Genomic DNA, 15,657 nt, shown 5'->3' with positions numbered 1-15,657 from the left:
CGTTCTAAAATTTTCCAAATGCATAGGGCATTTAGAGGGAAAAAGGGAATAGAACCGGATTTGACTAAAATAATTAAACAACTGTTAAGGACAATCTAAGGTTCGCCAAGGATTGGTCGCTTGTGGACAGTTGGAAGTATAGTCATGAATGGAACATATTGACATTATTATGAATAGATAAGATTCTATTTAGAATGAGTTGTCATATGGAAAATATGGAGATATTTCCTTATTTGGGAGTTGGATGTTGAGAATCCATGTCTAGATTAGAAACTTCTATGCAAGAATGATGTTCAAAGGAATGTACTTTGAATGTGAGACTTCATGACTATGGAATTGTCTTGTAACAATCTCCAATAGAGCACTTTGTAATTTCATTGGCAAAGTCTTGGTGACTTTGACGTTGTGATATTACGAAAGGACCGTTGCATAAAATGTTAGAATCTAACATATTCTAGTAGTGGCGAGAATTTTATATTCTTACACTAATGGATTTGGAATTGTGAAATGAGTGTGATTGAAAATGTTATTCAAATTATACTATCTCACAAAGTAAGGACCATAGGTAAACATAGTGTGCATGCTGAGAGCATGGGACAATTGTTGTTATAATTCAAGTAAGAAGTTGATTACCCGAAAAAACAAATAATGAGTAATCAATATGGTGATTAAATACAACGAGTTTTATTTATACTCAAAAGTTTGGGGCCATATAGGATTAGTATTATTCTTGTGTTTCACTTTGCATATTTTGACTTCCTGAATAATAAGATTATTCGAACGTTCCACAGTTACTCATACTTTGGGAGAAGGTATAAAAGAAGATTGTCATGAATTGGTTTGTAGATTGCCTAAAGTGTATTAGACATAGTAAATGTTTGCTGGAACGTTCATGAGTGCTTATAAATATGATTTGAGCATTGGATTAAACCCACGCTCACTTGGATCGCTTCATGGATTTTATCACGAGTGATTGGTGAGACGATAATATCTTATATTCTTGAAACCGAGATGTGTGAGTTGTATCTTGCGAGTCGGTTACACATTGATAATATGTAAACGCACCAGTAACTTGGTATTATAAAACGTATTGTTGTGTGTGATTCGGTGAGTGAGTACAAGCGAGCATTGAGTCGATGTTTATTCGTTCCTTTTACCCAAAGTAGGATAAAAGTGATATATGTTGGCCCCTCGATGATTTAGTGATGACACTTAAGCGCTTGGCCAAGCCGGGACTAAGTTGATGTGTTCAAATGTAGTCTGTTGTCAGTCGTCATAAATCAAAAATCGGGAAACAACACATAGACCGAGAGAATGATTTCAATCCATATTTCACGTCTATACGATATCTATAATGGAGGAATATATGATCCCTTATCTAAAGGACACGCTTCTGATAAGATTAGAGTTGACAACGGCATTTGAAAGCTACAATTACGGATCGGGATCCGAAGTCATACGCAAAATAGTTATTAGACTTATCCAAGTGGGACATTGTTGGATTAGTGTCTAAGTCCATAACTATTTTGGTATGTACTTGACCCGATGGTGCATGGTCCTTTTGGGTTGCCTTCACCTAAGCAACTTGATAGGATGAATTATGGAGAGAGAGGATTAATTAAGATTTATTAATATATTATGAGAATAATATATTAAAGGAGAAATCGTAATGTTCAATTAATATTAGTCAATAATTAATTAAGAATTAATTTTGTGGCTAAAAGAGATTAATTAAACTTAGAGGGATGGAATTGTAATTATAAGATAATTGTAATTGGGCTATGGATCATCTTGGAATATAGGTTGGACGAAATCTATGGGAAGCCCATATGATTTCCATCCAAGGCATGTTCAGATGGGGTCCATGGGTTGCTTAGGGCTTAAGCAGTCAAATTAGGGTTTCCTTGTTAGATAACCCTAATTGTCTACCTATTTAAAGAACCCTTGAGACCCAAAAACGTGGCTAACAAATTCCTTAGGGTTTCCATCCGTTTTTGGGTGTCTCTCCTTTTCTCCTTCTTCATCCTCTTGCTCTTGGTGTTTGTGAGCCATTAGAGGAGTGACACTTGTGACTCTAAGCTTTCTGAAGCCATTACAAGGAGGATTTGAGATTGTTATTGCTACATAACAATCAAGGTAAGATCTAAACCTTATTCTTATGTTAATAATGATTATCACATGCTAGATCTAGGGTTTAAAGTCTTGGATGAATGCATGTACAATAGAGAAACCTAGATCCAAGCATTAGGGTTTGCATGAGCACATAGAATGTTCTTATGGTCAAAACCCATCAGTGGTATCAGAGCCTTGATTGGTTTCTGTTGTATGTGATGCAATGCTTGTTTATCTGCTGAAAATCGAGTTTCTGGCCTCTACCCCACCCAACTCGACGAGTCAGTATCTGGACTCAGCGAGTCAGCCCGACTCGGCGAGTCCAGGTAGTGACTCGGTGAGTCCGGGAGTCAGGCAGAGGACAATTTCAGATTTTTTTTGCCTATTTTGACTTCGGATAATTGTCATAATTGTTTCAAATTAATAAAATACAAATTTTATTGATTCCTTATGATTATCTTTGTCAAAATAAAATATTTTTGTAATCTAATTAGATAATAATTTCCTTATATGATAAATGCTAAATTATTTGAATTATTTGGTCAATTATCTTGCAAATAAAATTGATTAGGTCAAATATAGATAATCATAAAATTAATTGTTTAATTTTAAATTATTTGCCATTTGATCCTTTATGTCTTGAAAAGTTCAAAACTTGCCCTCAAGTTTTGGAATTTAAATTTTTTATTAAAAAGTTTAATTTTGAAATATATAAATTCTAAACCCTAGTGATTTGAAATGTTTCAAAAACTTGTCCTCAAGCTTTGGAATTTAAATTTTAATTAAAAGTTTAATTTTAAAATGTTAAATTCTAAAACCCTAATTTTTGAAAAAGTTCAAATTGCACCCTTATGTTTTTATTAAATTAATTAAGTGTATAATTAAAAGAAAGTTAATAAATCCATAGTGATATGGTTTACATTTAATTAAATTAAAAGTGTAATTTATTAAATTAGACCACCTAGTATTTTAAAAGTGTAAAATACACCCTTATACTATATATAACATTAAAAGTCTAATATTATATATGTATAACTTAAACTGCTAGTCTTACCGTTAGTAGGCCTCATTCACGAAGCCGATCTATAAGAGGGGGGGGGGGTATAAGGTTATGGCCTATAAAATGGTCGTTTAATGGGTGTTAGCTGAATGGGTAGGATAGGGTAAACCCTTTCCATTAAAAGTATAATGAAGTATAAAGTAACTGAATGTTTTTACAAAATTCTCAATCTTAGTTACTTTAGGCAAAAGTGAATTTGGTGCAATCCTATGAAATTACACTTTGTATCCTTGCGAAGATGTTAGTGGAGCCTGTGTAGGTAACCGACACACTAAATGGGTGATTTATCACTCTTTTTATGAGGAATTCTATTAAGTATTGAATTTGCTTCAAGACATGCTTCTCCCCACAGATTATGTGGTGCTCCAGAGGTAATTAACATTGAATCAATCATATTTTTCAATGTTCTATTCTTTCTTTCTGCCACTTCATTTTGTTGAGTAGTATATGGAGCAGTTGTTTGATGTATAATATCATTTAAAGAACAAAATTCAGCAAAGTCTTTGGACTCATATTCTCCTCCTCGATCAGACCTTAGAATTTTGATCTTTTTGTCAAGTTGATTTTCAACTTCAGCCTTGTAATTCTTAAAAGAATTCAAGGCTTCACCTTGGTATTTAACAAATAAATATAACAATACTTGTTGCAATCATCAATAGAGGAAGTATAATAATTCTTTCATCCCCTTAGGTGTTGTTCAAAAATCACATAAATCATAGTGGATTAAGCTAAGTATTTCATTAGATTTTTCAACTGATTTATGAGGATGTTGTGAAAATTTTGACTCTATACAAACCTCACAATTTCTGTTTTTATCTAATGAACATTTTGGTAACATGCCAAGTTTTTACATTCTTTGAATAGTACGAAAATTAACATGTCCTAATCGAGAATGCCACAAAAATAAAGGATCATGCATATACATAGAAGATGGGCTAGTAGTGCCCATTATTGCATTAGCATTAACATCAGTTACATCATTGTTTGGTGTTCATTAACATTGGTTACATCATTGTTTAGTATTTCAACACCATAGAACAAAGGTAAGACACTGACTTTGAAGAGAACCTCACTAAGGTATCCCTTTTCCAACATACATCCCACATTTCCCACCCTTGGTGAGAACAAACTTAGCAGACTCAAATACATGTTTGAATCCCTTGTTACTAAGAATAGGACCATAAACCATATTCTTAGTAATTTCAGGAACATGCAAGACATTACTTAAAACAAGTTATTTTTCAGAAGTTAGTTGTAGCTTCACTTTTCCATTTCCTTCAATTTTTTCCGTATAGCCATTCCCTATAAACATTGGTTCAAAATCTGAGACTTTCTGGTATGTAGAGAACATGGTTCGAGAGTTACAAATGTGCCTTGTGGCTCCAATATCAATCCACCAATCCACATAATTGCTAACCATGTTGGTTTGAATCACAACAACAAACTGATTTGGTGATTCAACCATGTTGGTTTGACCAGAAGTTCCTCCACCATAATTATGACCATTGTTTACATTGTTCCCTCCATTGTTTCCTCCTTGACCCTACTGAATCTGTAATCTTTGGCGTTCTGTCTATTTTTTCCACAAACATAGCATGGAACATAATTCTTCTTGTTTGGACCATGATTTTTGCCATCTTTGGAAGAGTTTTTGGAGTCTTGCTTCCCTTTCTTGTTGTTGTGCTTTACCCTTGAAGTACTTGCTTCTCTAACAAAGTTTGCACTTGGTTTCAAGGAATTTGCATCTGCCTTTTCATTCAATATGTTATGTAACGTCCCAAAATTTAAGACTAAAAATTTATTTTTAATAAAATATTACTTTAAGCAAATTCATCATTTCAAGACAATATCAGAGTATTAGTTTCCAAAATACATGTTCGTTATCAGAGTAAACATTCCCAGGCTGACTAATCTATGGTGTGTGTCATGTGATCACCCCGAGCTCTTCCCTCCGCTACCGGAAGTACCTGAAACCAAAAATGAAAACCATAAGCACAAAGCTTAGTGAGTTCCCCACCCTACCACATACCATGCATAACGACATACTGCACATACTGCACATACTGGGCCACGCCCGCTATCCTCGGCCTCGCCCGCTACAACGGCCCCGCCGCTTCAGGCCCCGCCTGGCTTCGAGCCCCGCTCGGTTACAGATCTGTTTCAGTTAGGCCTCGCCTGTCATAGGGCCTCGCCCACTAACACATAATAGCACATAAACATATCACATCACATCACATAAGCTAAACACATACTAACAGATCTTGTCCTAAGGCCTCGCCTATCTCTGGGCCCCGACCTTGTCCTGCTACTGATGAGTCATGGAACCCCATCCATACTCCTGCTGATGGTGAGGTACGGGCCCAGCCCACCCTCACTCCTTCCCTAACTTGGGCCTCGCCCCTGATCTGCTGCTACTGAGATGTGGAACACCATCCACACTCTGTTATTGGGGAGATACGGGACCTCGCCCACACTCACCTCCCTACCAGGCACATACAAGTATCACACAGACAACAAGTATAAACTATCACATAAACCATTCCTTGGGCACCCGCCCTCTATCCTTGGACCTCGTCCCGAATATCATACTAGCATACTGTGCCTAGGGCTAACCCCCGGGGCTTCTACTCATAACTACATGGGTCGGCATTGTGGCCGTAGACCCATTCACACAAAGGGAAACTCACCTGCACTGGATGAACTTGTTGATGATCCCACTGGCTGCTGACCGGCAACTCTCTGAACTCCTGCTCCACTAGTTCCCCGAGCTACCAAAATCAATGCAACACTTAGTCTAACTGACCCCCCGACAGTCAACCAAGTCAACTCTGGTCAAAGTCAAAGTCCTGGTCAAAGTCGACCTTCCAGGTCAACCCTACTCGCCGAGTCCCCCCACTGACTCGTCGAGTTCATATGATCAGAGTCCTTCCATTTGCGACTCGAACCGCCGACTCAGTCCATGACTCGCCGAGTCTACCGATTTCCGAGTCCTGACCAGTCCAACTCACCGAGTCTCCACTCGACTCACTGATTCGAGTCTCAACTCGAAGGGTTTGGGGTTTCGCGACCTGACTCGCCGAGTCCAAGAACAGACTCGCCGAGTCTAAGGCAACCTTCAACTGACTCGCCGAGTTGTTCTTCCAACTCGCCGAGTTCCTGCCCATCTTCATCTGACTCGACGAGCTGTTCATCCCACTCGTCGAGTTCCTCCAAATCTTCATACTACTCGCCGAGTCCACTCAAAGGACTCGCCGAGTCCATTCAGATCTCCATACATGCAGAGGACTTTTGAGTCATGCATGGACTCCAAACTGTAGATCTACCCTTCCCAAGCCTATTCCTCACGTAAAGTTGCAAACTTTACGTGTAGAGAAGGAGATCTAGGCAAAATACACCATAAACTAGGGTTTATGACAACCATGCTTCACCAACATACCAAGAGCTGATACTTTACGGGATTCTAGACCAGAACAAGCATGGATCTGAGTTAGCAACCTCAGATCTGATCCCCTAGCTCGAAATGGTTACTATCATGCCAAGAATGCCCAAAACACACACATAGATCTAGGTGCAAAGGAGTCCAAGAACTAGTTTATTACCTCAAAATGCTTAGAAATGTCTCCCCAATCCCGGATCTATAGCCCCCTTCTTGCACCTCCAAGATTCTTCTTCCTTCTCCAAGCTTTAATGCACTCTTCAAGGCAATAATTAGCTCAAAAATGTATATGGCGGCTAGGGTTTGGTGTTCTGGGTTAGAGGGGCTGTAAGGAGCCCTAGGGGAGAGAATGAGGCGCTTAAATAGGCCCAAAGTCCCGAATTTAGGGTTTTCCTCGAACAGACCTGACTCGCCGAGTCTCCTTGGCCGACTCGTCGAGTTGGTCACTTACTCCTCGACTCGGATCCCGCTTGGACTCGTCGAGTCCCCCCTTAAAGTTAGGGTTTTCTTTCCTTTCTTGGCCTTCAAAAATTTGGGTGTTACATGTTATCTTCTTCCACACGAATTCTCAACACAAGTTGCTCAAAACTCATGTCATCAGTTAAGTGCTTAAGATATAGTTTGAAATTCTTCCAAGAAGGAGGAAGTTTTTCAATGATTGAACCAACAAGAAAGTTAGAGTTTATACCTATACCTTCAACTTCAAGATCATGTGCAATGACTTGAATTTCCTCTACTTGTTTGAGGACAAATTTGGTATCCACCATCTTGAATTTAATGAACTTTCCAATCGCGAATTTCTTGGAACATGCCAGTTCTATTTTGTATTTCTTTTTCAATGATTTTCATATCTCTCTTGTAGTAGTCATGGTAGAGTATATATCATAGAGGGAATCATCCAAGGTATTCAAAATATAATTTCTGCAATTATATTCATTTGTGTTTTAATTTTTCACAGCCCTTTGATGTTTTGCCAATTGGGTTGCAGTGGGTGGTGTTGTTCCTTCTGCAGTGGTTACACCAGTAGGAGGAGAGGAAGAATCATTAGTGAGAACATTGGAAACTTGAAAAGTTGTTAGATAAAACAACATCTTTTGTTGCTATCTCCAAAAATCTGATCCTTTGAATTTCTCAGGCTTTTCCACATGTGTTTTGATGATGGAATTTTGATCCATTCTTCACTTTTTGATTTTTGTCTTAGATTTTTATGACAAAAGTAATTAAATATTAAATTGGAGAAACAAAAACATAATTAAATCAAATTAATATACAAAGACTCTCAGATCAGAAGAACATACTTGTATTTGGATGTTTACAACAATTTCACTGATCACGAAAATAAATATAGATTGAGGCTTTCTTTACAGTGTCCTAAGACAGAAATTTTCCTGATAATAATTTGTCAAGAGGATACAACAATCTGATCAAGATTGAATCTTGATCATGACGAAATTCTTCATGCTTCCTTGATTTCCCAGAAAAATAAGAGTAAAAGAAGTGGTGTTATTGTGTATGTGATCAACCCTTTAATATGTCAATTGATCATCTATTTATAGCCTATCAAATAGCAGTTAAAAACTGCCTACCATCATGCCTATTCCAAAACCAAAATTAACTGCCTAATTAACTTTCAATCAATTAATTAACAATTAACAGATTTTGTAATTAAAAAATCAATGTCATAATTTGTGTATATAAAAATTAATTAATTAGTTAAGAAGAACCCCAAGGCCTAAGGCCATCTTTTGACTATTAATTATATTTAATGATATGCTTAGTCCAAGACTAATTTGATAGCCCAATACCACAATTCTAGCCCAAATGCCCTTTTGTCTTGCTTTATCCATTTAAGAATATGTGGAGACAAAGGCTTATAAAGCTAGTCAAGGTTCTTTCTTTCTATAATGTGGGATACTACTTTTATGCAATAAGCAAAGTGGAAACACACGGTAGGTTAATTCTTGCTCCCGCTCCCTTCTTTGGACTCAGTGCCTCAACTGATTCAGATTCAAATACTTAGCCTTTGAAAAATTAGTTTGTTAGGCTTAAAATTAATGGGAAGTCATTATATAACCATATAAAATGGGGGACTTTTGGTATTTGGGTGCCAGAGACGGTCACCCAACTTACCTGGCCCATGGGTCGGCCCTCAAACCACTATTTCTAAACTATGTGCTACATTGATGTACTCTGAGAAATGACCACATACGTTTATTTTATATACTAATTGAGGGAATATGTTTTCCATATTAGAGAATATTCTAACCTAACAATCATTCACCATTGTAGAACATTTTATGCTCCAACAGCTACATATTAAACCAATAAGGAAGCATCTTAACAATCCACATGGTTACAATGCAGCTTGGAGGCATAAGAATTGCACAATAGGTGAGCAACCACAAACGCCTAAGGGAAGATCAAAAATTGTCATTAAACCGCCAAACATAACTCGTAACAACAACCAATCGAATGGTCACTCCTAAACAAACGCCACGTAAGAAAAGAAGGTTATCCTAGAGATTGTTATTACGAAAGCAGCCCGATTAGGGGTGCCACATGGCCTAAAAAAACATTCTTTGCAACGAATCATGAAAAGTCATCTTAAGTTATATATAATAGAGATTAATAAAAATATATATTCTAATAAATAAAGATCTTTTTGTCACATGTCATATTCTTATTTATTTTGTCACATGTAATTTTATGGTTATTTTAAATTAATTTTTATTCCACATGTCATTTAATGTTTTTCCTATTTTATTAAATCTAATATATTTTTTTTAATTTAAATATAATAATAAATGCATATAAATTTCATTAATATACTTTCCTTCTAATTTCAAAATTACTAAATTAATGTTCTATTAATTTTTTTTATTTATTTATCTAACTTATTTATTTACATTTAAAAGAGAAAAAAAAAACACATTAATTTTTACAATTCAATATTTTTCTTATAAATTCGAACTTCTTAAATATTTTAAATTTTATATATATTTTTTAAATAAACTCATGTAATTACATTAATAAAATAATATATTTTAAAATTTTTAATTAAAAATAAATTTGAATATAAATGTAAGGAATGTGGGCAATATCCGGAACTAATGATACGCGAAAATCCAAAGATTTGAAAACTCGAAAATAACAGAGAAGAGGGAGTCGCTCGCTCAGGTTACCGTTAGGACCAGAAGAGAAGAATGCCAAAGATCGCCGACGTCAAATTCAAAGCCAGATCGACGAGGAAGCCTCTCAGAGACGTCTCAAATGGCGGTTTCAAATCTTCCATTCGTAATCCGGTAATTCAGAAACCGAATCCCGATACCCAACAGCAAGATCCGGTTACGATTTGCGGCGACGGCGCAAGCCGAGACCCACTCGATCGACTTCTCCTTGTTCACTCCGATCTCTCCGTCCTCATTCACCAGGTAGCTTTCAACTTTTGAGAACAATGTTTATACTATTATACTCGCAACAACTTCCGAGACGATTAAATCAAGGGTTTTGACCAAAATTTTAAGCTCTCTGAATGTTACTTTTTGAAAATTGGGCGTTTCTTGTCGCTCGATGTAGGTTTTACATTTCAAAGAGAGGTTTTATCGTGTTCTAGTTCTATATGCCTTCATTTCGTCTCAACTAACAGTAGACTTATTATTTCATGAAGCTGGACTAATTTTGTGAGTGATAAACACCAGGGGTGAACTTTGATGGCATAAAGTTAGGCTAATTAACCATGTCATATGACTGATAAAAACTTATAGAGACATGGTCATTCTGCACCTGTATTGAACTGTGAGATAGAGTAGACGCTTCTTTGCTTGAAAAGTAAATTTTCTAGATAAAGGGTTACAATTTTCCATTCACAACTACAAAATGATATGAAACATTCAGAAACAATGCATTATTTATCGTTTATGACAATTGACACCTTCTGTTTCATTTATGAACTTCTGAATGACTCAAACCCTCATGTGCAGATCGATGAACTTGTAGTACAAGCATTGGAACAAAAAGTGAGGAACAAGAAAGAAATTGAATCTTTTGCTCACCTATTGAACAATATGCAAACATCACTAAAGGTACCCACACCCAATATTTTCAGTACCCTTTACATGTCACATTCTCATTATGTATCACTCTAACATTCTCCATTGATTTCCCAAACACAGCCATGGATTCCAAGATTCCAGAAACTTCTTTCAACCAATGATACCACAGCCTCCAAGAATCAATTAGAAACAATTCTAGCAACAAGTAAGAAGATAACACCTCCATCTCCTTCTATAAACAAACCTCTTGAAAACCAAGAATCATACAAACTCGATTTCATGGTATCTCCTTCACCATTAGTATCATGGCATGCTGAGTGTACTCAAGAAGGTGGTAGAAGCCTTTTCATGCTTACCCCTTTGCCTAAACCTTCAGCATTCACATCCAAACTAAAGAAATCATCCAAATCAGTATTCAAGAACATAACCAATGATCTTCCTGTTGCCACCAGTGAATTTTCTTCACCTGAAAAGTTGTTGAGGAAGAATGATAATAATAATAATAATAATAATAATTGTGTTATTGTTTCTACTCCATACTTAAAGATGTCACCACCGAAGTCTTGTATATTACTAGAACCTGCTTCTGAACACTGCAACAAGAAGACTAATGGGGGTGTTAAGAATGCAATCATTGGTGGTGGAGATTCTGAACCTTCTTCTTCTTCTAGTATTAGTCAAGGTTATGGACATTTAGGTTTGAAATATCCAGAGCTTTTTGGAATTAAACATGGGGATAAAATGGGAAATTCAAGAAAAGCGGTTGAAGCATCACCAAATTGGTGTATTTCACCACCCAAGACTTGTGTTTTGTTGGAGCCTAGTGATGATGATAAAGTTGTTGTGATTAAAGATGTTGAAATAAACTTGCACAAGCCTCGCGATAAAGGTACATATGTTTTTTTTTGTAATTACGTTTTGATTTTGATTTTATTCTCTCTCCTCCACGTGTAAACAACCATTTAAATTTTGTTAGTTTATTTGTGGATTTGTTTGACTTTTTTGATTTGTGGATTTATTTTTAATTAGGAGTTATTGATAGTACGCCGATGTGTAAGGATCTTGACACAACGGTTTTAAGAGGGAAGCGTGTTGGGGAGAATACTTTAAAGAAAGAATTGTGGATGAGATTTGAAGCAGCAACTGGTGATGAGCTTCGGTTCAAAGCATCTGTTAGTGGACAGACGACTACTACTACTACTACTAGTAATGAGTGTAGTAATAATGGTAAGGGGTTTATGGAGTTGTTGGAAGAGGTCTGTAGTGATGACTGAATATGTATTCTTTATAAACTTGCAAAATTTTTGACCATGAAGGTTTCTAAGTTGAGTCTCTTCTCATTATAAGTTGTTATGTGTTCATTTTCGTGTTTTATGTTCCTTTTAAGCTATAAAAAAAATTAAGGAGATATATAAGATGTGGAGAAACAGGGAGTTATTTATCCACAAAAATGTCAACTTTAATTAATTTCCGGTAGCAAATTAATCCATAATTGATAAATAGTTTAATACCATTTAATCTATTGGGTGAAAAACAAGACTCCTTTTGTATTTGTAAAATAGATGGGAACAAAATAGAATTCAAGCAATCAAGTTATTTTTTGGACTTACGGTCTTTTTTTTATTCGGTTTTGGTCTTAGACCGTTTTTTAGTGGTCTAGCGGTCATCAGACTGTCCAAGAATATTAAACTTTAATATTATAATACAAATATCCTATTAAGGTGAATACCAAAAAAAAACGTAAACTTGAATCAGATGGCTAATATCTTAGAATGAGAAAATACAAGAAAGATAAAATGCTTGGTTATTACTATGACGATTTATTAGGAAAAAAATGATTGGTGATATCGTTCCTAGTGGTCCAAGACTAGTTTTTTCAAATACAAATCATAAGACCTATCTGAAGTTAAAACTGACTCAAGACCGTTGGAAGTCTGAAATCACAAACCGATATAAGACCGGTCTAAGGACTTAGACCGGTCGTGGTCTATGGTTTATGCAATTGTTCTAAAGAATTGTGTGGGTAGATCGGCTTAAGGAGCCTTATATGATATATTATAATTTTCTAGCATATTGCTAGTTTTGACTACAATCTTGTTGTTGTTCGTATACTTGAAATCCAATTAAAAAAATAAAACAAGTGTATCAAAAATAATTTACTTCCTCGGCTTCGTGGTTTAAAAAATGCAAGCATTGTAAAAATCCCTATTATAATAAAAGAATAGTTTTATTCTCCTTTTGACATGTGTCATCCTATTAGGCCTTCTGATTAAGGCATATTTTATTTTCCTTTTGCCATGTGTCATCTTATTATGTCTCCTAATTAATGTATGCCATTTGTCAACTCCATTTCAAATTTTAAAATTTCCACTTTAATTACATTAAATTAATAACATTAGAATAAAAATAAAAATAAAAATAATACAAATGATATAATTTCACATATTTATTTAAATCAATGATTAAAATTTATATAACTAAAAAAACTCTTAATTAATAATTTATTTAAAATAATTAATTAATAATTTTGAGTTTTTACTATAAAAATTTAATTAATTTTGTAACTGTGGTTCCCACGGGTTATAAACTACTAAATAAAATAAAATAAATTCTTTGTAAGAACAACCGTATCAAACATTTTTTTTATGTAACACAAAACAAACAATGAAAGATGATCCACCCAACAAATCCAATCGTTTGCCAAAACAAAAGGATTGGGATATCTCACCACAAAGACATTGTCACTTTACAACTCATAAAGAGATGGTTGGTGGTATTCAGTGTTTTTGTGCAAATAAAATTAAGTTTGAAACTGTTTCACAAACTAAGCCAAAATATTGAGATTTTACTGGATGTTTCTCTATTTTGATAACACAAAAGTATTGCATTTTTGTATTTTCGTTTCCATTTGGAAGGAAGTAAGTTTGTAAATTTTAATTGGTGTAAAATATAGTTTTGCTTCCTATAGTTTTCCAAAAGAATCACTTTTGGTTCTAGTATTATGATTTGATCCTAGAAGGTCTCTAATGCAATGTTTGGTAACAACCTTGGTTGGTCCCTAGCTCTGATACCCTCCATTGAACACAATTAGTAGCAACGTAAAATGACTAAAATTTCCTTAAGGCATATTTGGTAAGATACTAGTTGGTCGTTTCTTCTTCCTTACTATCTCATTCTCGCCTTACGACAACCACCCCAACCCCCAACCGATGTCTACATCATCGGAACCAGCATCGCCGACCCATCTATCGCACACTTCCTTCTTCAGTACTCCTCAAGGATATCCCAAATTTGCATGTTCGAGCGTCATCCCATCGTATTTTGTTACGCCTCAACAACCGATCAATAGATGCGACACCCTCCAAGCATCTTCACATCCGACCTCTAGTGGTCGGGAAAGTATTGCTAGTTGGATTAGCGCTAGGCTGACCTACTAGGTGTGGGAGGTGGCGGAAGCGACATATTATACTCCTCTTATATAATGATTGGATACTGTTTTATGGGGGCACTTTGTAATGTCCCAAAAGTTAAGACCAAAAATTTCGATTTTTATATTAATAAAACCATTATCCGAAACAATAACATAAAACCATAGTGAAATCAAAGTATGTCAATAAACATCCAGATACATTAGAGTCATGTAAAATGCGGCACAACGTGGTGTGTGCAATGCAGTCATCCTGAGCTCTTCCCATTCGAACCAGAAGTACCTGAAACATAAAATGAAAACCGTAAGCACATAGCTTAGTGAGTTCCCCAAAATACCACATATCAAACATATAATGGGCCCCGTCCGGAATAAATCTGTCAGTAAATAACGGACCCCGCCCGATATACATACAAACACATAAACACATGCAAGAATCACAAAGATAAATAACATACAAGATAGTCATCATGCCTCGCCCGGTATATATAATAGATATCATACATGTAGAGTCACGCGAACAACTAGCATCCTAAACATAATAAACCATAGGTCGACATTGGTGCCTTCAACCTGCCAAACACAGTGAGGAAACTCACCTCACACTACTAAATCTCTTATATAAATTCTCAGACTGTTGATCAGGAAAAATCCATGCACTAACACCTCCAAATAATATCCAATCAATAATTGGGTTACAACCCAAAACTGGAATCTTAGTCCAATTGTCCAATATTCAGGGTAAAAGACCATTTTACCCCCTCCTAACTTGGCACAAAATTCGAGGCCCAATATAATAGCACTGAAAAAGCCCACTAAGACCCAACTTCCTAATTGGGCCCAAAACCCATAAGGGGCCTAATTTCAATAAGGCCCAAGGCCTATCCATGGCCCAAAATTAGAAGATTGACGCCCAAAAGGGCCCAAAACTCTTCTAGCCCAAAAACAGCCCAACCCGAGAAAGTCAACCGAAGTTAACGGCGGTTGAGTATGCCCGACGTACTCAGGTTTATGCCCATGTTCTACAAGGACTCCTAGTACATGTTGCGTATGAGTTGGGTACGCCTAACGTACTACCAAGCGAGCAATGATTGGGGACCGGGCAGTGTACATGCATCGTACACATACGTACACCCAACGTACGTGCCCATTAAGCACTTTTCTACTAAGTGATTAATACTTGCAACCGAAAGCCCAAACTTTAGATCCAAGTCTTAACATCTTAAGTCATAAAGTCATGAACTTGGAGCCTTTGCATGGCTCAAAAGGACCCAAACCTCACTTTTAGCATTCTACTTTCACATAATGCCCTAAACGCATGCATGGTTGATACACAACCATCAAGATGCTAACTTTATGGACTTAGGACCTCAGAAATATCAAAAGAAGTAAGTCCTAACTTCTGGAGTGGAAGAAATCCACTAGATCACATCATATGACCAAAATGGGACCAAAACTTCATAAAGACTAGATCTAAGCAAACAACGAGCAAGTTCCAAGATTTATACCTCGATGAAGCTGGAAATGATGTGAGAAATTTGGATCTACAAGCTCTCATTTGATAAAGGCT

At 36.0% G+C, this 15,657-nt stretch overlaps 1 protein-coding gene across 1 annotated transcript; it reads left to right on the top strand.

Moving 5' to 3' along the window:
• The first annotated feature begins 9,725 nt into the window (after positions 1–9,725).
• On the top strand, positions 9,726–12,021 carry LOC111877075 (uncharacterized). The gene is made up of 4 exons (XM_023873613.3): positions 9,726–10,039; positions 10,589–10,690; positions 10,781–11,549; positions 11,690–12,021. Exons 1-4 carry the CDS (start codon positions 9,812–9,814, stop codon positions 11,932–11,934), a joined length of 1,344 nt encoding a protein of 447 aa, XP_023729381.1. The 5' UTR covers positions 9,726–9,811; the 3' UTR covers positions 11,935–12,021.
• Positions 12,022–15,657: the final 3,636 nt, after the last annotated feature.

The sequence above is a fragment of the Lactuca sativa genome, chromosome 4 (assembly GCF_002870075.4).
Source record: "Lactuca sativa cultivar Salinas chromosome 4, Lsat_Salinas_v11, whole genome shotgun sequence".
Classification (NCBI taxonomy): domain Eukaryota; kingdom Viridiplantae; phylum Streptophyta; class Magnoliopsida; order Asterales; family Asteraceae; genus Lactuca; species Lactuca sativa.
This window is presented reverse-complemented; position numbering and strand designations above follow the sequence as displayed.

What these genes read in the sequence shown, in the direction of transcription:
- LOC111877075 (XM_023873613.3), top strand. Translation starts at nt 9,812, where the DNA reads ATGCCAAAGATCGCCGACGTCAAATTCAAAGCCAGATCGACGAGGAAG. An exon ending in TCTCCGTCCTCATTCACCAG is followed by an intron (nt 10,040 to 10,588) that starts GTAGCTTTCAAC and finishes CCTCATGTGCAG; the next exon opens with ATCGATGAACTTGTAGTACA. An exon ending in ATATGCAAACATCACTAAAG is followed by an intron (nt 10,691 to 10,780) that starts GTACCCACACCC and finishes TCCCAAACACAG; the next exon opens with CCATGGATTCCAAGATTCCA.